At 40.7% G+C, this 26,120-nt stretch overlaps 2 protein-coding genes across 13 annotated transcripts in view; one reads left to right on the top strand and one right to left on the bottom strand.

The window, feature by feature from the left end:
- The window catches only part of SH3D19 (SH3 domain containing 19), a 232,464-nt gene that overhangs the window by 53,043 nt on the left and 153,301 nt on the right, over nucleotides 1-26,120 (top strand). The gene's annotated exons all lie outside the window — the stretch shown is intronic.
- PRSS48 (serine protease 48) lies at nucleotides 3,391-22,928 on the bottom strand. Its single transcript, XM_057302183.2, has 5 exons — nucleotides 22,877-22,928; nucleotides 20,168-20,330; nucleotides 17,709-17,974; nucleotides 16,836-17,005; nucleotides 3,391-9,013 (listed from the first exon to the last, which is right to left on the bottom strand). The coding sequence occupies exons 1-5, from the start codon at nucleotides 22,926-22,928 to the stop codon at nucleotides 8,624-8,626; spliced, it is 1,041 nt and encodes a 346-aa protein (XP_057158166.2). The 3' UTR covers nucleotides 3,391-8,623.

The raw sequence follows: 26,120 nt of genomic DNA, 5'->3' as shown, positions 1-26,120 counted from the left end.
CTCCTGCCTCAGCCTCCTGAGTAGCTGGGATTACAGGCATGCACCACCATGCCTGGCTAATTTTGTATTTTTAGTAGACATGGGGTTTCTCCGTGTTGGTCAGGCTGGTCTCGAACTCCCGACCTCAGGTGATCTGCCCGCCTTGGCCTCCCAAAGTGCTAGGATTACAGGCGTGAGCCACCACACCCGGCCGACATTGGTTTTATTTCTTTCGCTGCAACCTGTTTTTAGAAGTTTAAAATAGGCCTATTTTGGAACTAGTTGTTTATTGGACCTCTTTAAATGGGTTAACATATTTTTCCTTGTATGACACTTAACTCAGCAGCCTCTGGATAAAAAGAATGTGAGACACGTGCATTTTTTTTCTTGTTTACGGTACTGTCTCCTTGAGGTCTTTCATATTAGCCCTCTGTTCCAGAAATTAAAATAACTTCATTGAACTCATAAGGGAATAGGAGATTTGTCCTAAAATCCAAATACTTGGCTTTGAAGATGCTACAGTGATTTTAATTTTTTTTTTTTTTGAGACAGAGTTTCGCTCTTGTTGCCCAGGCTGGAGTGCAGTGGCGCAATCTCGGCTCACCGCAACCTCCGCCTCCTAGGTTCAAGCGATTCTCCTGTCTCAGCCTTCCCAGTAGCTGGGATTACAGTCATGCGCCACCACGCCAGGCTAATTTTGTATTTTTAGTGGAGACGGGGTTTCTCCATGTTGGTCAGGCTGGTCTCGAACTCCCGACCTCAGGTGATCCGCCCGCCTCGGCCTCCCAAAGTGCTGGGATTACAGGCGTGAGCCACTGCGCCCAGCCATGATTTTAATTTTTTAAGGCCACAATGTTTTCATTATTTAAAATGTGTTGATACAGATTTCTTTGATCAACCAATTGCTATTTTTTGTTTTTATCTAACCTAGTAATATGGAATTTTTAATAAAATTAATCAAACCTGTGAACTCTGAAGCTTTGCAGTAGTTGCAACCATAGCTTTCTGTTATCATAAACTAATTTTAAAAAGCAAGCTTAATTTTAACAAGCAAGATTTTAAACATTTAAAAAGGAATCAGTGGCATATTGACCATGACCAAATCCTTAAGTATGAGAAGAAAGGTTAGAGGGTGATGGTGAGGAACACTACGATTATGTGGGGGATTTGAACTTTTTATGTAAGGTATTTCTGTGACATTTTGTTTTTTGTTTTAATAAGTAGAAGTGGAAAAGGGGTTTTTAAGTTTTTTGAAGTGAAATGATATTCAGTTTCTTCCTCCGTAGGGAGGCAGCAATCTTACTGGGGTTAGAATAGGCTGCTTTGTGATTATATATAATGTTCTGGGAGTTCTATGAATATAGGGAATTCTTGAACATCTTGAAATTATATAAAAAATATTGTAAATGTGCATGAGTGCTTTCTTGGATGCAGTGTTAAAGGTGATGTGGAGAAGAGGGTCCATGATTCAAACAGATTGTTATGCTTTTATTTCTCTAGTCCTGCCCTCTCGTCTGAACTCTAGACTGCCTATTCAGCATCTTTACTTCGATATCTAATGGGCCTCTCAAATCTAAAATGTCTGCATTTAGTTTCCTATTGCTGTTATAACAAATTAGCTACAAATTTAGTGGCTTAAAACAACGTGAATTTGGCTGGGCGCGGTGGCTCACGCCTGTAATTCCAGCACTTTGGGAGGCCGAGGCGGGAGGATCACGAGATCAGGAGATTGAGACCATCCTAGCCAACATGGTGAAACTTCCTCTTTACTAAAAATACAAAAATTAGCTGGGCATGGCGGCGGGTGCCTGTAGTCCCAGCTACTCAGGAGGCTGAGACAGGAGAATCTCTTGAACCTGGGAGGCGGAGGTTGCAGTGTGCCGAGCTACACTCCAGCCTGGCGACAGAGCGAGACTCCGTCTCAAAAAAAAAAAAAAAAAAAAAAAAAAATTTGTTATTCTGTAATTCTGGAGGTCTAAAGTCTGAAATCAATTTCACTGAGCTAAAATCAAGGTACTGGCAGGACTGCATTCCGTCTGTAGACTCTAGGGGAGAATCCTGTTTTTGCGTTTTCTAGCTCCTAGAGGCCACCTGTATTGCCTGGCTCATGGCCCCTTGCTCTATCTTCAAAGCCAACAGTGTAACATCTTCATTCCTCTCTTCTTTCTGCTTCCATCCTTCTGTCTTCTGCATACTCTCATTAGTATACCTGACCCCGATCCTCCTATCTTACTCTTATAAGAAGCCATGCGATTGATTACATTGGTCCCACCAGATAATACAGATGATGTCCCCATCTCAGGATACTTAATCATATGTGCAAAATCCCCTTTACTACGTGTAGTAACATATTCACAGATTCTGGGGATTAGAACATGGACGTCCTTAGAGGGGCTATTGTTTAGCCTACCATTTGATTTCTCTGCTTGGCAAATCTATTCCTCCTCTAGCCTTCCTCATTTTATTTAATGGTACAACATTCTCAGGCCAGTAACCTATGGTCATTCTTGATTTCTCTTTGTCTTTATTTTTTCCTTCTACCATCTACATCCAATTCATTAAATTACATCCAAATCCAAACAATATGTTATCTTGCTTCTACTACCCAACTGTCTCTAGATTTGTCTTCTTCTCACTAATTTTCACTAAAAGCAGAGTAGCATTAGCCTTCTGGAGCCATAGGCCCTCATCCTATCCTATTCTTTTCACTCCTTGGTGTTCAGAGATAATTATAGTACAAGGCTATGTGGGCTAAGTGTCATAAGAATGGCACACAAAGTGCCACAGGACTAGATTCCAATTACTTTATCCAACTACATGGAGATGGAAAATGAAGGCTTACATAGTAGTAGACAGTGGAGAGAATTTAGGTTGGTTGAGGATAATTATCCTGGAAGGCAAATAGAATTTCCATTAAAGATTTCTATCTTTTTTATTCTTCAGACAGTGAATGTTTCTTCTCAATTATTAATAGCCGAGAATACATTAATCTGATTTCTGATTATTTTGAATGACTCCTCCCCTTCCTCCTTTTCCTGAAGCAATATATTTTAAAAAGTTCTCAGGGAGCTGATTTCTAGTGTGTGGATAGACTATACACAGTTGGGCAGGAAGAATGAAGTGAAACATCTGAAAAGAAAACATTCACTGTCGAAATAATATCAAAATATAGCTTTGACATTTTATTATTCTGAATCCTTTTTCTGTAATGTCCTCACATTTTTGGGGTAACATTACAGTTCAGTGGAATATAGGGAAAAAATGGGTCATTATTTGAACTAGTCTATTGAAAAAGATCTGGAAATAACTAAATTTACAAATCTTCCCCACATTTAGGAAAAAAATTGCTCATAGGATTTTTAGCAACCTTTATTTGTTAAAATCTCACCTTAATTAAAATTTCTCAAGATGTGTGAAATGAAAATTGAAGCATATTAAAATCAGATATTCCACAGAATAAAATATTCTGCAAATTTATATTCATTTTTAAGGCAGAAATGCTGTATTGAGCCCCATAAAAGTAAAGGTGTCCCTATTATTTCCTCCTCATTTGTGGTGTTACTGATTAGTTACCAGTAAATAATAAGTTTGTTTTGTGAATGCATATGTTTATTGTGTATTTATTTATTTATTTATTTTCTGCAGGGGACAGGCTCTAAGTGTACACTGGGTGGCCGCCTGCCAACTCCTAGTGGCTCCCTCCCCCACACAAATGTTTATTGATCTTTTTCCCTCCAGTAATGTGTTACCAGGTGCTGTATCTCATGTTTGGGGTTGAACTTTTCATTTTATGTCTTAGCAATTGAAACAAAATGTATATAGGTAGGTTGAGCTTTTCTTTGAAATAGAATCACAGAAATCGTTTAGATCTGTGAAGAGCCCTAAATATATTACAAATGAGGAATTATTTGTATACTTTAAGCAGGAGAGAAACTCCCTGTTCATGTTTTAAAAATAGCTTCAATGAGTTATAAATTGCATACCATCCAGTTTACCTATTCCCTGTTAATTTTTTAAAAATTCTCTTTTTTTCCCTATTACTCTTAAAAACCATTTTCTTTCTTTCTTTCTTTCTTTTTTTTTTTTTTTTTTTGAGATGGAGCCTTGCTCTGTCGCCAGGCTGGAGTGCAGTGGTACGATCTCAGCTCACTGCAACCTCCGCCTCCTGGGTTCAAGTGATTCCCCTGCCTCAGCCTCCTGAGTAGCTGGGACTACAGGCGCATGCCATCATGCCTGGCTAAATTTTTGTGTTTTAGTAGAGACAGGGTTTTACCATGTTGGCCAGGATGGTCTTGATCTCCTGACCTCGTGATCCGCCCGCCTCAGCCTCCCAAAGTGCTGGGATTATAGGCGTAAGCCACTGCACCCGGCCTAAAAACCATTTTCTAGGGTTCTTTTAATGTGTTTTTTAGATATTCACTGCCTCCTTTTCTAATCAGTGGGCAGAAATAAGTGGGTTGAGCTATCAAAAGAAAGGTATTCCAGGTGTAGAGGACAGAGGAAATAAAGCCTTGAGGTGGAAATGGAATGAAGAAATGAGAACACTTGTCTGAATAAGAAGAAAACAAACAGGAAGTGAGTTAGCTGTTTTGGTGATGAATTCCGAAGTCAAAGGTAAGAAACTTGGGCTGTACCTTTCTCAAGTCACTTGGTAAATGGGGCCTTACTCTAAGGACAGTGCAGATAAAGAATAGGGGACGGTAAGACAGCACATAGCCTCATGTGGAAACTCACTGATGATATTCAGGATACAGCAGTCCGTGTTTCACTCAGCTCTACTTCAGTGCCTTGGTGTCTGATTCTTTCTCTCTGCTTTTTGTTCTGACTCTGCTACCATCTGACTGCCCTCTTTGCCATCCTGGCCCCCTCCTGGCCTCTGCATATTCCCATGAGCAGTGGTGTGGGATTCTCTACTCTTCTGTTCTTTCATCATTCCCTTGCTCTCACTTCACCAGTGGCTTCTCATGTCACTGAGAATGAAATTCAGAGTCCTTACTGAGGCCTAGTAGCTTCTGCAGGACCTGGCCCCTGCTCCCTTTCTTTCTGGTCTCAGTTCATACACCTTTCCACCTTTGCTCACAGTGTCCCAGCCACATTGACCGGCCTGTTCTTCCTCACACCCACCTAACCTCAGAACCTTTGTACTCGCTGTTTACTCAACCGCACCTTCTCTACTTTTTTAGTCCTTGCTTCCCTCCTCTGTTTAGGCCTCTATCAAATGTCACCTCCTCAGAGAACCTTCCCTGACCACCCTGTCTAAGGTGGGATTTCCCATCCTGATACTCTTATCTGCTTCTCCTATTTTATTATCAGGCTTTCTTGTACATGACATTATTATAATATGAATTTATTTTGCATTTGGTTATTGTCTGTCTTCCACTGCAATGTAAACTACTTGAAGCCCAGCTTGATTTGTTATATTTACTGTAGTGTCCTCCATGCCTAGAATGGTACCTGGTACATGGTGGGCACTTAATACTGTTGAATGCACGTAGACATACTATATGACTGACATTTGGATTTCTCCAGAGGAGGGTCTGTTGTGTTGTCCAACACTGAGTGCATCTGTTGGGTAACATGCTGGGCTAACTGCCCCACCACCCCCTGGGCAACTGTTACGTTAGGTGCCTACCCTTGGTGCATCCACCCAGTAGTGATGAAGATAGTGAGATCGTATGTCTTATTCTCTTGATATTCCTTTTTTTGCAGTTGCATGGCCTGGTCCTTCCTTTAAGTTTCAACTCTTTGTTAATGAGAAAAATGTTGCCAGATCCTATGCTGTGGAACAGTTACTTCCAATTTCAAACTAACTTGTATTTAACTGATATTTGAAAACCTACTTTGTGTGAAACATTGCGTCAGGTTCTGGGCTACCTCCATAAACAATATCCAGGTTCTCACAGTACAGTTAGGGAGACAAGCTGAATGGATAATTATTACTCATTCATTTTTTTCAACAAATTATTGAGACTAGGATACATTGGTGGATAAAAACAAAAATTCTTACGTGGACTTACAGTTTGATAAGATAGACATACGTTAATTAGACAACTACATAAATGAATGTTCAATTATAGCTATGTTGAGTTCTATAAAGGAGGGTTCCATAGTGCTATGAGAATTAGGAGGACCTGTCCTGGTTAGGAGAGATGGGGATAGCTTCCTTGAGGAAGTGAAGGGTAAATTGAGATCTGAAGGCACGGTAAGAATTAACTAGACAAGGGCAGCAGGGGAGAGGGAATAGTAGATGCAAAAGTCTGGTGCTGAAAGGGTGCTTAGAACGTTTGAAGAAGTTTAAGCATAGAGAATAGGCTGGAAAGTGAGCCAAATGAGGCTGAAGAGAGAGGCTGGGGTCAGATTGGCCGGACTTTGTAGGCCACAATAAGGGATTTGGTCCTTACTCTGTGAGCAGCAGGAGGATGCCTTTGAAGTGCTATAAGCAGGGGGAAAAGAGGAGGACTATAAACAATACTTTTATTTTTAAAACACTAATCTGAATGCTGTGGAGGAGAATAAATGGAGTTGGGTGTAAATGGAAGGCATAAGAAAGGATGTGGAAATGCTAGTTAGGAGGCTGTAATGGCAATCCAGATGCTACTAACCCAGGTGGGGTTAATAAGGGTTAGCAAGAATTTTAAGTTTCCAAATCTACCCTTACTTTTTTTTTTTTTTGGAGACAGAGTCTTGCTCTGTCGCCCAGGCTGGAGTGCAGTGGCGCAATCTCGGCTCACAGCAAGCTCCGTCTCCCAGGTTCACGCCATTCTCCTGCCTCAGCCTCCCGAGTAGCTGGGACTACAGGTGCCCACCACTATGCCCGGCTAATTTTTTTTTTGTATTTTTAGTAGAGATGGGGTTTCACCGTGTTAGCTAGGATGGTCTTGATCTCCTGACCTCGTGATCTGCCCACCTCGGCCTCCCAAAGTGCTGGGATTACAGGCGTGAGCCACCGCACCCGGCCAGTCTACCCTTATTTTCTATTAAATGTATTTCCATTAAATGTACTTTATATTTTATTTTATTTTATTTTATTTTGAGACAGAGTCTGGCTCTCTCGCCCAGGCTGGAGTGCAGTGATGGGATCGTGGCTCACTGCAACCTCCAACTCCTGAGTTCAAGTGATTCTCCTGCCTCAGCCTCCTGAGTAGCTGGGATTACAGGCACCCGCCACCATGCCTGGCTAATTTTTGTATTTTTAGTAGAGACAGGGTTTCACCATGTTGGTCAGGCTGGTCTTGAACTCCTGACCTTAAGTGATCCACCCTCCTTGGCCTCCCAAAGTGCTGGGATTACAGGTGTGAGCCACCTGTAGCTTAAAGCTTAAAGTAAGCCAAAATGTACTTACTTTAAGTCAACTTTCAGAAACAAATTTTTTTTTTATAAAAGGATCCATATCTTGTAAAAGACACAGATGCAATAAAACTTAAGTTCATTTAAATGAGAAATAAAGGATGACTTAAAGAAGTATGAATGGAATTATACCAGAAAATCTGTGGTGAAGATAATGATTGTAATTGAGTTCAAAAGTTAGCTCTGAGTTTCTGGCAGCCTAGGTATAGAAGGGAATAGGATAGGTTGTGTGATTGTTTAACAAAGGAAGCATGGGATATAATGCTCTTTTCTATAATGTCCTTTGTTCCAAATATTTAAAGTGTTTTTTTATAGATGTGAAGTTAAACCACTTAGATAGGTCCAGATTGTTGAAACCCAAGACCTCAGCTCTTGAGATCATAGCATTAATCCATTGTTCGTAGTAGGTCACACTGGTATTTTAAAAAGTAAAAACTTAAGAAAAATATAGGGCTGAACTACATATATGCATTTCCTTCCTTCTTTTCTTTTCCTTTTTTTTTTAAAGACAGGGTCTTGCTCTGTTGCCCAGTCTGGAGTGCAGTGATGTGATGATAGCTCACTGCAGCCTCGAACTCCTGGTCTCAAGCTATCTTTCCACCGCAGCTTCCCAAGTAGCTGAGACCACAGGCACATGCCACCATTCTTGGCTAATTTCTTATTTCTTTTGTAGAGACAGGGGCTGTGTTGCCCAGGCTGGTCTTCATCCCCTGGCCACAAGTGATCTTTGGCCTCCCAAAGTGTTGGGATTACAGGTGTGAGCCAACATGCCTGACCCATGTTTGCATCTCTTTTTTTTTTCTTCTTTTTTTACTGCTCCTTATGGAACAGGGCTAGCTAATCCGTAGGCAGTGTGCTTGGAATTGGCTTTATATGAATTTTTTATTAGCCCTCTTGTTACAGTTGAGGAGTAAAGGGAGGGTTCGAAGGGAAGTTAAAGATAATAGAGAAGGTGAGAAATAATAGACTAAAATCCCATGATGCAACCCATGGGCACGAGGTAGACCCTTATTATATTTTCCTGTGTCATCACAGATACTTGCCTGCCTCTGTAGTAGCTATTTAATTTGTGTCTACAAATACTTATTCATAGAGGACATCTTCCTGCCTTGGAAGACACATTAGTCTTATAGCTATTTAATTTGTATCTACAAATGCTTATTCATAGAGGACATCCTTCCTGTCTTGGAAGATGCATTAGTCAGGGACAAAGAATGTACAGAAGTGGCAGTTTTATTTCTTAACTCTTCACATTCCAACCCCAAAACTTCCAAAATCAAAAACCTTAAAAACAAAATCATTTCAAATTGTAAATAAAGTCACCCAGGGTTAGCAGTGGCTCTCCTGTGAGTTCTCTGCACCTGGGACTAAATCTCCATGCATTCTCTTCCCAGCCCTGTATGCAAGCAACAGCTTCAGCTACAGTGCCTACTCTGTGTATAATGTTAGGTCCAAAGGCACAGGAGGGATGCAGGAGAGCCAGAGAGAGTAGGACAATAGGCAACAAGAAGTCAGAGAAGTCTAGATTGTTGGCTCTTGAAATAGTGGCATTAATCCATTTTTGGTAGTAGATTACATTGGTGTAGACTCCAGGAAGAGATTTACCACATTCTAATCCCCAGCTTACTACTCCTGTCTGGATCCATACACCATCAATGTGACACGACAGAGGCCCTCCAGAATCACCCTAAGGAAGAAATAAAAGGTAATGAGCATAGTGAAAAGAGGCATAAAGAAGAGAGTAGTAATAAGGGGTGGAGAATTCTTTAAAACTGGGCCATGAGACCCATGGAGCTGTGGAACCCTGCAGGGGGCTGGACTAATCACTGCTTTAGGGAGATATCACAGGAATTTTAGAATCATAGAATTGAAATTGTCAGAGACCTTAGTGAAATATATTAGTAATTTCAAAATATTTGTCTGTGATAAAAAGAGAAATAAAACTAATGGGATGATTTTTTCACTAAAGATAAATTTATTCAAATGAATGAACTGCCTTAATTTCCTGTTCTAACTGCTCTTTTTTAGTATTAAGTAATCCATTCTTACCTAAAATGATAGTGATAGTTGTTGGTAGTAGTCTTCTAGTCTAGTTCTCTTTCTTTTTTGTAACAGCTTTACTGTCATATAATTCACATACTACACAATTCAGTGGTTTTTAGCATATTTACAGTGTTGTACAACCATCACCACAACCCATTTTAGAACATTTTTATCACCCTAAAAAGAAACCTCATACCCATTTGTAATTATCCCCATTTCTTCCCAACCCTCCCAGCTAGGCCAACCAGTAGTCCACTCTCTGCCTCTATGGATTTGCCTATTTTAGACATTTCATATAAATGGAATCATGTAATATCTGGCCTTTTGTGTCTGGCATGTTTCAGTTAGCACATTCTTTTCAAGGTTCCTTCATGTTGTATCAGTACTCCACTCCTTTTAGGGCTGAATAATATTCCATTGTATGGATGTACCACTTGGTGTTTCTGCATTCATTACCTAATGGACATTGTGATTGCTTCCATTATTTGGGCTATTATATTATAAATAATGCTTCTATGGCCCAGCATGATGGTTCATGTCTGTAATCCTAGTGCCTTGAGAGGCCAAGGCAGGAGAATCAGGCCAGGCATTTGAGACCAACCTGGGCAACCTAGTGGAACCCTGTCTCTTCAAAACAAATAAATAAATAAATAGCTGCTATGGTGGCATATGCCTGTCATCCCAACCACTCGGGAAGCTGAGGCAGAAGTATTGCTTGAGGCAAGTTTACAATGAACTATGATCCTACCACTGCACTCCAACCTGGGTGACAGAGCAAGACCCTGTTTCTAAAATAATAATCATGCTGCTGTGAACACTTGTGTACCGGTTTTTTCTTTGTTTATTTACAGATGGGGTCTCCCTGTTTTGCCCAGGCTGGTCTTGAACTCCTGGGCTGAAGCGATCCTTCTGCCACAGCCTTCTGAGTAGTTGAGATTACAGGTGGAAGCCACTGTGCCCAGCTCATGTGCAAGTTTTTGTATGGACATATTTTTATCTTTCTTGGTCATATACGTAGGAGTGGAATTTCTGGGTCATATGGTAATTCTATGTTTAACCTGTGAGGAACTGCCAAACAGTTTTTCAAAGAGGCTGCACCATTTTATATTACCACCAACAGTGTTAGAAGGCTCCAATTTCTCTACATTTGCATATCTTTATACCAGTTGGACATTTGTATATCTTTAGAAAAATATCTATTCAGATTCTTTGCTCTTTTAAAAATTGTGCTCTTTTTATGATCGAGTTACAAGTGTTCTTTTTTCTAGATACAGATCCCTTACATATATGATTTGCAAATATTTTCTTCCGTTTCATAGGCTACCTTTTTACTTTGTTAATGGTGTCCATTGAAGCATAAAAGTTCTGAATTTTGAAGAACTCTAATCTACTTTTTTTGTTGTTGCTTATGCTTTTGATAACATATCTAAGAAAATGTTGCCTAATCAAGGTCACAAAGACCTACCTATATGTTTTTTCCTAAAGGTGCTATAGTTTAGTTCTTATATTTAGGTCTTAGATCCATTTTGAGTTAATTTGGTATATGGTGAGGTCAGGGTCCAAGTTTATTCTTTTGCATGTGGTTGTCTACTTGTCCCAGCATCATTTGTTGAAATGACTATTATTTGTTCATTGAATTGATTCAATACCAATGTTTAAAATTAATTGACCATAAATATAAGGGTTTATTTCTGTTCACTCAATCCTATTTCATTGATCTATAGATGTCTCTCCTTATGCTAGTACCACACTGGCTTGATTACTGTTAGTTTTGAAATATGAAAAATGTGAGTCCTTCAACTTGTTTCTTGTTTTTCAAGATTGTTTTGGGCCCCTTGAATTTCCATATGCATTTTAGGATCAGCTTGCCAATTTCTGCAAAGAAACCAGCTGGGTTTTCATAGGGATTACATTGAATCTGTAGATCCATTTGGAGAATACTGCAATTTAAACAATATTAACTTTATTCCTATTTTATTCTTTTTAAAACTATTATAAATGGAATATTGTTTTCTTAAATGTTTCCTTAGGTTATTCATTGCAACTACATAGAAATACAGTTGCTTTTTTCTTTTTTTCTTTTTTTTTTTAAGACAGAGTCTCGCTTCGTTGCCCCGCCCAGGCTGGAGTGCAGTGGCGAGATCTCAGCTCACTACGCCCAGCAAGTTTTTGTATTTTTAGTAGAGACGAGGTTTCACCATGTTGGTCAGGCTGGTTTCGAACTCCTGAACTCAAGCAATCCACCTGCCTTGGCCTCCCAAAGTGCTGAGATTACAGGCCTGAGCCACTGCACCCAGCCTACAGTTGCTTTTAGTATATTGTCCCTATATCCTTCAGTTTTGCTGAATGTGTTTATTAGTTCTAATTTTTTGGGGGTGGCATTCCTTTAGATTTTCTATTTATAAAATCATGTCATCTGTGAATAGAGATAGTTTTACTGTTTCTTTGCAATCTGGATGTCTTTTTATTTGTCTCTTGCTTATTAATTCTGGCTAGAACCTCCAGTACAGTGTTGCATAGAAATGACAAGAATAGACATCCTTTTCTCTTTCCTGACCTTATGGTAAAAGCATACAGTATTTTACCACGAAGTATTTTAGCTGTGGGTTTTTTTGTAGTTGCACTTGATCAAGTTGAAAAACTCCACTCATCTCATTGTTGAATTTTTTTTTTTTTTTAATGTGAAGCGTTGTTGGATTTTTGTCAAATGTTTTTTCCATATTTATTGACATGATCATATGGTTTTTGCTCTTTATTCTAAGAACATGGTATATTAACATTGATTAATTTCTGGATTTTAAACCAACCTAAGTTTCCTGGGATAAATCCCAGTTGTTTATGGTATATCCTTTTTATTTTTTATTTTTTGAAAAATAAAAAAAGAGAGAGGGTCTCACTTTGTCTCCCAGGCTGGAATGTGGTGGCACAAACACTGCTCACTGTGGCCTCGACCTCCCGGTCTCAAGTGATCATCCCACCGCAGCCTACCGAGTAGCTGAGACTACAGGTGGCTAATATTTAAAATATTTTGTAGAAACGAAGTCTCACTATGTTGCTCAGTCTAGTCTTGAACTCCTGACCTCAAGTGATCCTCCCGTCTTGGCCTCTCAAAGTGCTGGGATTACAAGGCTTGAGTCACCACATCCTAAAAAGAACCCACATACCCATTTGTAATTACCCCCAGTTTGGATTTTGAGGTCAGCCAACTTGGCTTCCTGCTGAAACATGAAATCGGCATTCAGGTATATATAGTCCTTTTTGTATGTTGTTGGATTTGGTTCATTGAGGATTTTTGCACCTCTATTCATAAAAGATACTGGTCTATAGCTTCCTTGTGATGCCTTTGTCAGGTTTTGGTCTCAGTAATACTGATCTCGAATGAGTTGGGAAGTGTTCCCTCTTTTTTTTTTTTTTTTTTTTTTTTTGGAGACAGAGTCTTGCTCTGTCACCCAGGCTGGAGTACAGTGGCATGATCTTGACTTACTGAAACCTCTGCCTCCCGGGTTCAAGTGATTCTCCTCCCTCAGCCTCCTCAGTAGCTGGGATTACAGGCATGAGCCACCACACCCAGCTAATTTTTGTATTTTTAATAGAGACAAGGATTTACCATGTAGGCCAGGCTGGTCCCAAACTCCTGACCTCAGGTGATCTGCCTGCCTCGGCCTCCCAAAGTACTGGGATTACAGGTGTGAGCCACTGTGCCCAGTCCCCTCTTTTATTTTTCAAAAGAACTTGTGTAGAATTGGTATTAATTACTATTATTATTATTATTATTTTTGAGACAGAATCTCACTGTGTCACCCAGGCTGGAGTGCAGTGGCGCGATCTCGGCTCACTGCAACCTCTGCCTCCCAGATTCAAGTGATTCTTATGCCTCAGCCTCCCGAGTAGCTGGGAATACAGGCACGTGCCACCATGCCTGGCTAATTTTTGTATTTTTTGTAGAGACGGGGTTTTGCCACATTTGCTAGGCTCGTCTCGAACTCCTGGCCTCAAGTGACCTGCCCGCCTTGGCCTCCTAAAGTGCTGAGGTTACAGGTATGAGCCACTGCCTGTGGCCAGAATTGGGATTAATTATTTAAATGTTTGGTAGAATTCATCAATGAATTCTATCTGGACCTGGTCTTTTATTTGTTGGTAGTTTTTTTTTTTTTAATCACAAATGCAATCTCTTTACTTTTTATTAGGTTTATTCAGACCATCTATTTCTTCTTAGGTAAGTTATGGTAGTTTGTGTGTTTCTAGGAATTTGTCCATATCATCTTAGTTATCTAATTTTTTGGCATACTGTTATTCATAGTAGTGTCTTACAAATTCTTTTTATTTCTGTAAGGTTGGTAGTAATGTCCCAGTTTTATTTTTAACTTTAGTAATTTCAGTCTTTTTTTTTCTTGCTCAGTTTAGCTAAAGTTTTTTTTCAATTTTATTGATCTTTTTAAAAACCAACTTTTGCTTTTGTTTATTTTCTCTATTGTCTTTCTGTTCTCTATTTCAGTAATTTCCACTATATCCCTTATTTCCTTCTTTGTATTTTTCTTTAGGTTTAGTTGTTTTTTTGTTTTGTTTTTTTTTTCTTTAAGACAGGGTCTCGCTGTGTCACCCAGCCTGGAGCACAGTGGTGCAAATATAGCTCACTGCAGCCTTGAACTCCTGGGCTCTAGCAATCCTCCCAAGTAGCTGGGACCACAAGTGTACCGCCATGCCTGGCTGATGTTTTTTTTTTTTTTTTTTAGAGATAGGGTCTCACTGTATTGCCCAGGCTGGTCTCGAACTCCTGGGCTGAAAAAAAATCTCCTACCTTATCCTCCCAAAGTGCTGCGATTACAGGTATGAGCCATCACACCCAGCCTTTTTTTTAGTTTTATTTATGTATATATATTTTTTTAAGAGACAGAGCCACAGAGTCTTGCTCTGTTGTCCAGGCTGGAGTGCAGTGGTGTGATCATAGCTCACTACATATGTGAACTTCTGGGCTCAAGGGATCCTCCTGCCCCAGCCTCCTAAGTAGCTGGGACTACAGGCTTGTGCACCATACCCAGCTAACTTTTTAAATTTTTAGTAGAGACAAGGTCTCACTATGTTGCCCAGGCTGGTCTTGAACTTCTTTTTCCAGTGTCTTGTATGGAAGATTAGATTACTGATTTGAGATATATTGTTTAACGTAGGCATTTATAGATATAAATTTCTCTCTAAGCACTGCTTTAGCTGCTTCCATAAGATTTGATATGTTGTTTCTTCATTTTTATTCATCTCAAAATATTTCCTAATTTAGCAGTGTGTTACTTTCCACATATTTGTGAATTTCCATATTTCTCTCTTATTTACTTCTAATTTCATTCCATTGTGATTAGAAAATATACTTTGTATAATTTTAATCCTTCCAACTTTATTGAGGCTTGTTTTACAGCTTAGCATATGGTTTATTCTGGAGAATGTTCCATGGGCACTTAAGAGGAAAGTATATTCCGCTCTTCTTAGGACTCTTTCTGTTTTTAAAATTTCTTATGGGAGTGACTTGTCTCTGACAAACTCTGCTTCGGGTAACAGTTATAAATTGTGGACAGCATATAAAAGGCTACTCTCTGAAGGCAGTGGAGAGTGGCCAATAGCAGGCAGAAACTAGAGTGAATCCTTGGAAGAAAAGAATGACACTCTTTTTTTAAAAAATGGCTTTTCCCTTAAAGCAGGCCCCAGTCATTATCATGCATAGTGTCTGGAACTTAAAAAGAAACCCACAGTCTTACTGACTTGAGGAATTAGAGGATAGAGTTCAGAGCTACCTTAGCAGTTGGAAAGTGAAAGGAAATATACCAGAAAGGAGACAGCCACAGAGCGAGAGTCCCAAGTTCTGCATATAAACTCTGCTCAAATTTCTGAATACACCCTGAATTACATACATGTGCAGGTTAGACTCCAAGCAGCTCAGCTAAGGCTAAAATAACTGCTGATGCCTATCACAGGAGAGATCCAGTTTGGATTTTGAGGTCAGCCAAGTTGACTTCCCGTTGAAACAGGAAATCAACATTCTTTAGAGAAGCATAACAATCTGTACTCCCTACACCATGCTATTGACATTGTCCAGGATATATTCCAAAATGATTAGATATTAAAGTAAACAAAACAACAGGAAAATGTTTTCCAAGATAAACTGGAAAATGCCACTCATGAGAAAAAGCAATTGTTGGAGAATATCCCTGAGATAACTCAGATTGATTTTGGAATTAGCAGATAAGGATTTAAAGCAACTATTATAACTGTGATCAACACATGTAAAGGAAAATATTTATAATATACAGTTAGAAAATCTTGGCAGAGATCTAGAAAGTATATGTGGATGAGAGGAGAGAATAAAACCAAATGGTCATTCTATAACTAAAAAATAAAATGTCTGAAATAAAAACTTCACTAGATGGACTTAAAATGTAAATGACAGCAGAAAGAGGCAGTGATCTTCAATACAGATCAATTTAAAAGTATCCAATTTGAAGAACAGAGAGAAAAACATAAAAATAAAATGGACTTGTGTGAAAATACCAAAAGGTATAACTTAACAAGTTTATGGTTTCATCTAGAAGGGGAGGAGAGAGAAATGAGGCAGAATAGTTTTTGAAGAAATCATTACTGAAAAATTTCCAAGTGTTGGTGAAATATGTTAAAGAATAGATTTAAAAAACCAAAAACTCAGTGAACCCCAAATAGGATAAATGCAAAGAAAACCACACCTAGTACATCATATTCAAACTGCTGACAATCAAAGGTAAAGAAAAAATACTGAAAGCAGCCAGAGCAAAACAACACATTACACTCAATGGAATGACGATGCAAATAATGGCTGATTTTTCATCAGTTATCACCAGGAGACAATAGAACGACATCTTTTAGGTATAGAGTGAAATGTTCTTACTTGAAAAAATTTAAAAGTTGGCAATTCTGCTTCAACCTCATAATATACTTATGAAAATATACAGGTCTATAAAAGTCTAGCAACCCAAGGAGGAAGGATTGCTTGAGGCCAGGAATTTGGGATCAGCCTGGGCAACATAGTGAGACCTCATCTCTACAAAAAAATGAAAAAAGTATGTGGGCCTGGTGAGGTGTGAGCTTGTAGTCCCAGCTACTCAGGAGGCTGAGATGGGAGGATGACTGATTGAACCCAGGAGCTGCAGGCTGTAGTAAGCTATGATCATGCCACTGTACTCCAGCCTGGGTGACAGAGCAAGGCTCTTATCTCTAATTTAAAAAAAAAAAAAAAAATCCAATGACCAGTCGTTAGTATTGGTCTAGATCAATAGTCTTATAGTTGAAGAAATTGATTTCACAGATAGAAGTTAAGTGATTTGTCCAGGGTAACATAAGAGTTATTCTCATCTCCTGACTCCCAATCCACTGTTATTTACAGATAGGAAAACCTGGATCCAAATTAAGATCTCATGTTTAAAAAAAAATTCTCTAGAGCAAACCCTGACCTTGCAACTATCCTTCATGTTTTGAGTATCACCAGCACAAATCTTGTCTTCCTTGATGACTGGCTCCAGTGCTGGCAAGAAGATACCGATGGGATTGTAGAGCTGTTCACAAGCCTGGCGGTCAATAATGGGTACTTCTGCTTCCTGAAGGGTAGAATGGTAATCTCTATCTGTGGAGGAAGACAGGAACAAAAGATTAAAGCAACCTGGAAAAGTGCAGGGGCAGCATTCAGTCATGATGTGCAGAAGTCTCTGAATGGGAATCCAAAAGCAGCTTACAATGCCTTTCCAATCATATTTGCTTATGGGTGGATCTTTTGGTACACTTAAATCTAAAACTCAGTAATTCTAAACTATTTCTGCTTCTTTGAGGCTTTTTTTTAATTGAGCCATTGTTCTAAATAATGAGTACTTCTGATAAATTCTGATTGAGTAAAGGTATGAGTATTCTAAAGGATTCTAAAACTTCTTCCTTTCCCATTTTTTTTGCTTCTAGATCAGTTCTTGTCTTGTCTCTACTCCAACCTGGGAAAGAGTTGACATAAAACTTGAAAAACAGTTAAAAAACACTAGACGCTCTCCAAACTTTAAATTAGTCTTATTAACCTCTGTTTGAGAGAGGTAGTTATGTGTTTAAATTGTTAGTATCTGCTCTTCCAGCTATAGCTAGACTCTGCAAGATGCAAGAGTAAATAACATAAAAATATAAATGTCAAAAAAGATATTTTATTTAAAAACTTATAGATAATATCATTAGATTGATCTGGTTTTGTTGAAAAATATTTTCCATGGTAAGGATGTGCCTAGAATATGAATGTTCTGGAGTACAAGAGGATGACATATAAGACAACCCTTCTCTCTGCCCATTCTCACCTGAACTTTCCTTAACTTTTCCCCATCCGGTCACCCAACAAAAGGATGGAATTGCCAACTGCTTTGTGACACTGGGCAAGCAAATAGGCAGGATGGCAGAAGTGAAGGTGACTTGAGAGGACAGTTTCAACAAGGCGATGTCTGCCGTTGTATCTTGGTACTTGGGATGGATGACGATTTTGGACACGTAGTACTTCACACGTTTCCTTGAGTCACCTACTTTAATCGATCCCAGCCACACAGTATATGAAAAAGTAGTCCAGGTCCTATGGGGAAAAGAAAGGAGGCCTGCTTATGGCCTGCAGCTGGGTCAGAACAGGCTGCCTATATGTAGCACTAAGTCTCTAGTCAAGAAAGGAGGGTAGCCAACTGGGAATTAACCATGATGCTTCCAACTTCAACTAGGGTTGATTTGTCTCCTTCTTTCCTCTCTTTCTCCCTCCCCGTCCTTCCCTGACCACTCTTTCTGCGGTCTCTTCCTAGAGGCTTGTGGCTGGAGTTTTGTCCTGTATTTTCTCTCCGGTTCTCTCATTTACCTCTCCCATTCTCCATGGTTTCAGCCATCACCTGTATGCTTAATAGACATTGCTGTTTATTGTCCATACTAATTTCTGTTCTGAGCACTAGACCTTCATTTCTGAATAAAATTTTAAAGCAAAATATAACCACAGTTACACATATACACAGTTAAAATGCCAGGTAATTTGATAAGATGTACAAAATAAATAAATAAATAAATAACAAGTTCTCTGCCCCACCACCCTCAGTTCAAACTATTTAGAGGCAATGACTTTCAACTCTTTTAGCTCTTAGTAATTTTCAAGTGTTTTCAAGAAATCCTATATATAGCTGTTTCTTGATTTTTCTTTTTCAGTTTTAGAATCCTGAGTTCCTAGTGTGGAAGGTGAGGATTGAGCTTTCTTACACATCGCTGTCTACCCCCCACCTCCCACTTCCATTCCACCCATCCTCCTAGCCAGTGTTATCGTAACTTTTTGTTAGATCAGTATTTAATGCGTTTGTTCTTGTGACTATGTAAACGTTATTCACTACTGGGTCCTATTGGGTGATTACATTTCTTATAAAACGTTTTGCTTCTCCTGGAGTTGATAAGTGGGCTCACTTTGGTTTTTTGTTTTTATCTTTATACCCATCACCAGTCTCATTCCCCAGGCTCTCCACCAGAAGTGTAAATCTCCTCTCATTTTGTTCAAACTTGTCAGGCATTCTATCAATACTATCTTTTTTTTGGAGCCCTCTGCTCTCTTGTTCTAATCTGGGCTGCTGCACAGCCATCATCTTGGCACTTGCTTTATCCTTTATGACTTTCTTAGGGATTCTCTTCTGTGTTTTATTCCCCTTTTGTCTGGATCCTGTGTTTTCCTGTTTTTCCCCCTTTATTTTGGTGGAGCAGATTCTCCTATGGCTTCTTGAGAAAATGTGCATGAGAGGTAACATTTTTGCTGCTTTGTGTATTTGAAAATGTTTTACTTCTATCCCACATTTGATTGATAGTTTGCATATGGGTAGAATTCTAAGTTGGAAATAAATTTTTTTTAGCATTTTGAAGTTATTACTCTATTTTCTTTGAGTTTTTTTTTAAACTTAATTTTTTTTTTTTAGAGACAGGGTCTCACTCTGTCGCCCAGGCTGGAATGCGTGGTACAATCATAGGTCACTGCAGCCTTGAACTCCTAGGCTCAAGTGATCCTTCTACCTCAGCCTCATGAGTAGCTGGGATTACAGGTGCAAGCCGCCACATCTGGCTTATTTTCATTGAAATTTCAGTGTTGTTATTGAAGAGTCCTGGAATTTTAATTTCTGTGTGTATTAGTTATCAATTGTTGCATAATAAGTTATCATAAAGCTTAGTGGCTTAAAACAACAAATATTTATCTCATAGTTTTTATGGGTCAGGAATCAGGTGTGACTTAGTTGAGTACCATTGACTCAAGGTTTCTCATGTGGCTGCAATCAAGGTGAGCTGCAGCTGCAATCACGGTGAGCTGCAGTCATCTTATTGGGGAGGATCTGTGTCCAAACTCACGTTGGTAGGCTTTGGGTCTTTTCGCTGTTGACTAGAGATGCGGGTTCCACATGGGCCTCTCCATAGGGACACTCACCACATGACAAGTTGCTTCTCTCACGGCAGTGGCTCTTAGAGCTCAGATTGTGTTTATGACCCAAAAACACTTATGACAAAAATCTCCTGACTGGTATTTAGAAGGTGATTTGGCAAAAAATAAGAAAAGTCTTTAATATAGTGCCTGTCTCCAACTTTCCTTTTTCTACTTCTATGCCCTGTCTCTAGTTGTTTCGGGTTTGATAGTCTGACATGACCTGGGTTTCCTTCCGCCCTGCCTATCTTACCACTTTCATTTGTCTTTTGGTTCATTCATGAAGTGATGCAAATATTCACTGAGAACCTGTCTGTGTGTTAGCTGCCAGCTAGAACTCACGGTTGTATGCAGTGTGCTGCTGTCAGTATCAACCTCTCACTGACGAGGGAACCTCCACAGATAAAGTTGTGGTCAAAGTGTAGGCTGACCTGCCAAGGCCAGCGCCCTGCAGCAGCATCCTGGCCACCTACAACGCGGCTTGAGTATACAGGTCGTCCACACACTAGAGAAAGAGAAGAAAGGGAAATGTGGAAACCTAGGAGTCCTGTTTCTCTGGTCCCCACCTTATCATCATTCCCAAACTCCCATCTATTCCTAGGACCTGAACCCTCCCTAGACACCATACTCCATCCTATTCTGGTTCCACACCCAGCAGTCTTGGGCTCAAAATGGAGACCACTCCCCTGATTGTAGCTCTTTCTTTTTGGGAAAAGAGTGTGAGCAAGAACCTAAGGAAGAAATAGGGTATCATTAACACATAGTAACACATCTAATATCTAGATTCACTGAACAGAGAGCCTTCCTTTATATTTAAATTTTCCAGATTGGTGTTAAAGGCCAAAATTTTCAAATGCCTTCTACCTATTAGTGGGAATCTTCACAAACATACTTACCTGCCTTCTTTAGCAGCACACATGGAATATAATTTAACTTAAATTTTTTTTTTTTAAACCAGGGATAGTGGCTCATGCCTGTAATCCTGGTGCTTTGGGAGGATGAGGTGGGAGAACTGCTTGAGGCCTGGGCAATATAGTGAAACCAGGTCTCTAAAAAAAAAAATTGAAAAAGAAAAAGATTTCCACATTTCTCTTTCTCTTCTTTCTCTAGTGTGCTGGTGACCTGTATACTCAAGACGTGTTGTAGATGGCCAGGATGCTGCTGCAGGGTGCTGGCCTTGGCAGGTCAGCCTATACTTGGGCCACAGCTTTATCTGTGGATGTTCCCTGGTCAGTGAGAGGTGGATACTGACAACAGCACACTACATACAAGTGTGAGCTCTAGCTGGTAGCTAGCACACAGACAGGTTCTCAGTGAATATTTGCATGACTACATAAATGAACCAATAGACAAATGAAAGTGGTAAGATTGACTGGGCACGGTGACTCACGCCTATAACCCCAGCACTTTGGGAGGCTGAGGTGGGTGGATTGCTCAAGTCCAGGAGTTCAAAACCAGCCTGGGCAACATGGCCAAACACCAACTCTACAAAAAATATAAAGAAATTAGCCTGACATGATGGCGCATGCCTGTAGTCCCAGCTACTTGGGAGGCTGAGGCAGGAGGATTGCTTGAGCCCGGGAGGTGGAGGATGCAGTGAGTTTAGATCATGCCACTGTACTCCAGCCTGGGTGAGAGAGTGAGACCCCGTCTGAAAAGAAAAGGAAAAAAATGTGGTGAGATAGGCAGGGCAGAAGGAAACCCTAGGTCACATGGGACTCTCAAACTAGGGATGACCAGAGACAAGGCACAGAAGTAGAAAAAGGAATGTTGGAGACAGGTGCTATATTAGAGACTTTTCTTACTTTTCACAAATCACTTCCTAAATACTAGTCAGGGTTTTTTTTTTCTTCTTTTGGGCCACAAACACAACAGGTGTGGTTGCACACCTGTAGTCCCAGCTACTAGGGAGGCTGAGGTGGGAGGATTGCTTGAACCCAGGAGTCTGAGGTTGCAGTGGGCTATGATTGCACTACTGCACTCTAACCTGGGTGACACAGTGAGACTCTGTCTCTTAAAAAAAAAAAATGCTCTATGAAGATTCAAATTTAGCTTTTACTTGATTCAAGGTCACCATCAGGAATATGAAGTATGTTAGTTTATAAATACAGTGATGCCCTCAGATGCGGTTGAGGTTGCAAGCTGTTTACTTTTGTGCTATTTGGTTTAACTGAATTGGCATTTTGTAGTATTTGTGTATCTTTCTTCTTTGCTACCTGTTGAGTTTTTTGCTCTCTCAGCATACCCTTTCTGTTTTTTTGGGGGACGGGGTCTTACTCTGTCGCCCAGGCTGGAGTGCAGTGGCGCTATCTTGGCTTACTGCAACCTCCACTTTCCAGGCTCAAGCACTTCTCCTGCCTCGGCCAGCCACCACGCCCGGCTAATTTTTGTATTTTTTGTAGAGATGGGGTTTCACCATGTTGCCCAGGCTGGTCTTGAACTCCTGATCTCAGGTGATCTGCCCGCCTTGGCATCCCAAAGTGCTGGGATTACAGGCATGAGCCGCTGTGCCTGGCCAGTATACCCTTCCTTTAAATCCCTGTGGACCAGAAAAATAAATGAACAAGCATATACCTGAAACCATAGAATAGTGTTTGCTCTTCCAGTTCCCTCTGCTTGAGAAGCTCTTTTCCTGGATCCTCTTAGCTAATTTACTTATCCCCTTCAGTTCTGCTCAAATGACTCCTTCTTGGTGAGGCCTTCTTTAACTACCCTTCTAAAGATTGCAACACTCCTGCCCCTGTACTTCAGATGCCCCTTTCCTTTCATAGTACTTATTACCTTCTAACAAGCCTTATAATTTACACATTTAATACGTGCATTGATTATAAGTCCCACGAAGATAGGAATCTTGTGGGTGTGTGTGTGTACTGCTATTTCCAATCGGGAGCATTGGAATGGTGCTGGGTATATAGTAGCCTCTCAGGACCTTCTCAGGCTGTGCTACTCATAACTAACATCCCATGGGTGAAGTGTCACATTGTTCTGTATGATGCCCTCTTTAGTAAAAATCCTCTGCCTCTGCCTTCTCAACCCCACCCTGGCGCTCACCTGAGATCCCCAGCAGAAGGAGCAGCGTGAAGGCACAGCCAGCAGGGCCCATGTCTCTGTCCTCAGAGCCAGCGAGCGCTTCCTGCTTCCTGGACTCAGGCTCCCAGGAAGAGGCCAATGGGGAGCCGCCAGAACTAGCTTCTCCTCCTAGGTAGATTCCTCTGCTTCACCCCCTCCTCTCCTTTGGTCTTCACCCCCTGCCAGATCCTGAAGGGACCAGACTTCAGAAGTGCAGCTGCAGGACCCAGGGGAGGAACTGGGGTCTGCGGCGCCCCCTGCTGTCCTGGGAGAGCAGGGTTTCTGGGGTTTCTGCCTGTGGTGTTGAGGAGTGGCTGGTTGAGGGCACTGGAAGAAACAGGACCCTGTCTCTAGCAAGGAGATAGAAGGTGGACAGGATTCTCCAAAAGCAAGAAATGGAAAAGAGGAAATGAACCCAGTATCTGGTTAATTTTTCTGAGTTTTTTTGTTTGTTTGTTTGTTTTCATTTCTGTTACAGTGTTAGCTGCACTGCAAGTCAAGTTTCCTGGGAAACAGACTCTAAGACAGAGATTTGTGTGCAGGAAATTTATTTTAGAGTGGTCTCAGGATCAGCAGCTCTTGGGTGGGTAGTAGGATTGGTTAGAGGGAGAGTTGAACTGTGATGCATTTGCAACAGAGGCCACAGCCTATCTCACAAGTTTCTCTGGAGCTGAGGTGACCCTCAGAGACTTTCTGTACTGAGCTAAGAAGGATGCGTTCTTAGAGGTCTGCATCATTGGATGCAGGCCACCTCCTAGGAGGGGGCATTACCTTGGGTGAGGTGGCTGTGTTGGCAGTTCTTGGGATAAGACTTAGCTGTGAACTGTCAGCAGCCAACACTCCTAGCTGCTAAGGGAATGAATGCTTCAGTTCTAAAGGGGGGTCTGGATGGTACACCACAACATCTACCTCAGAAATCTTCACTGTGCCTTTTGTTTTCTGTGCCAATTGTTTGTAGGGTGCTAGGTCTGTGGAGGCAGAATTCAATGAACTATTAAAATGTTACTGCTCTCTTGCAACTTAAAATATTGGGATGCTTGAAAGAAACATATAAACAGTTTAAAAGTAATAGGCCAGGCGCGGTGGCTCATGCCTGTAATCCCAGCACTTTGGGAGGCCGAGGCGGGTGGATCACCTGAGGTCAGGAGTTTGAGACCATCCTGGCCAACATGGTGAAATCCTGTCTCTACTAAAAATACAAAAATTAGCTGGGTGTAGTGGCGTGCACCTGTAGTCACAGCTACTCGGGAGGCTGAGGCAGGAGAATCGCTTGAACCCGGGAGGCGAAGGTTGCAGTGAGCCAAGATGGCGCCGCTGCACTCCAGCCTGGGCGACAGCGAGACTCCATCTCAAAAATAATAATAATAAAATAATAATAATAGAAGTGGTTGGGCGTGGTAGCTTACGCCTATTATCCCAGCACTTTGAAAGGCTGAACGGGGAGGATCCCTTGAGACCAGGAGTTTGAGATCAGCCTGGGCAATACAGTCAGACCCTGTATCTACAAAAATTTAAAAATTAGCCTGGTGTAGTGATGTGCACCTGAAGTCCCCAGCTACTCGGGAGGCTGAGGCAGGAGGATCACTTGAAGTCAGTAGTTCAAGGCTACATGAGCTATGACTGTACCACTGTGCTCCAGCTTGGGCGACAGAAAGAACCTGTCTCAAATAATAATGGAAGACCAGAAAATGTAGATATTTTGGTAAGAACTATTCAGTTACAGGCAACTGAGGCTCACTTAAGCTAGCTTAAATCAAGAGGAGATTATTTTAAAGCTATTGTTTTGAGCTGAATTATGTCTCCTCAAAAATGTATCTTGAGGCTGGGCATGGTGGCTCATGCCTGTAATCCCAGCACTCTGGGAGGCCGAGGCGGGTGGGTCACGAGGTCAGGAGATCGAGACCATCCTGGCTAACACAGTGAAAACCCGTCTCTACTGAAAAATACAAAAAATTAGCCAGGTGTAGTGGCGGGCGCCTGTAGTCCCAGCCACTTGGGAGGCTGAGGCAGGAGAATGGCGTGAACCCTGGAGGCAGAGCTTGCAGTGAGCCGAGATCACGCCACTGCACTCCAGCCTGGGCGACAGAGCGAGACTCCGTCTTTAAAAAAAAAGTATCTTGAAGTCCTAACCGCATTCCCATACCTCAGAGTATGACAATATGTGGAGATAAGGTCTTTAAAGAGGTAATTATATTAAAAAGAGGTCATTAGGTTGGGTTCTAATCTCATATGAGTGATGTCCTTAGAAGAGGAAATATCATGTACGTGACATGTATAGAGGGAGAAGACAGCTATTTACAAGCCTAGGGTGCCTGAAACAAATCCTTCCCTCATGGCCCTCAGAAAGAACCAGCCATGCTGATACCTTGATCTTGGACTTCCAGCCTCCAGAACTGTGAGGAAATAAATTTCTGTTGGTTAAGTTCGTCTAGTCTGTGGTACTTTGTTACAGCAGCCCTAGCAAACTTATGTAGATATCTATGGAATAATAAGAACAGGATAACAGGGACACCTGGAGCTGCCATAGGACAACCCTGAAGACCAGAGCTGGAAAGGAGCTCTGGATTCATGACAGCTTAAGAGCTCATAGCAGGATCTTCTCTCTGGTTCTCTGCTATTAATATGGCTCAACCGAATTCCATGTCATTTCTTTCTGTCCTACTATAAACTGCTCAAGTTGTTCCCTATTTTCAGTTCAGACTCCCAAGACGTCTTATTTGGCGTCTAACCAGGATATAGGTTCATGGCCATGGATTAACTGTCCTTGGGGTAAGTACCCTTATATGGGAAGGTGAGAAGATGGGGATGCAGAAATATGGCCAGCTCAGTTGCAGGGGCTATTGTGGCAGGGCAGATGCCAGGTTTGCTATATCTCAGTAAAGTAGCATAAAGATGTTTACCTCTTTAAATACATTTTAAAAGATTTTAGAAGTGAACACGTGAAAAAAATCTCTCCATTTGCTTTTTTAAGCAAACACTGCAACACCATGAATTTTTACCAAATTTATGTTTTTAAAATTCATTTGTTTTCATTTGTGTCTGCTTGATGGGGATGAAAATCTCCTACTACTATTACATTTGTGATAGTTTCTGAATACATTTTTAATGGTTCTTGTTTTGTGTATCCAATTTTGTTTTTGTGGTTTATGCATTCACTCTGGTTTTCTGCTACTCACTGTGATTTTATCATTATACAATGACTCTTAGTATTTTTCATCTTAATTTT

The sequence above is a fragment of the Pan paniscus genome, chromosome 3 (assembly GCF_029289425.2).
Source record: "Pan paniscus chromosome 3, NHGRI_mPanPan1-v2.0_pri, whole genome shotgun sequence".
NCBI classification, from domain to species: Eukaryota; Metazoa; Chordata; class Mammalia; order Primates; family Hominidae; genus Pan; species Pan paniscus.
The sequence above is the reverse complement of the archived record's forward strand: the minus strand, read 5'-3'. Positions and strand labels throughout refer to the sequence as shown.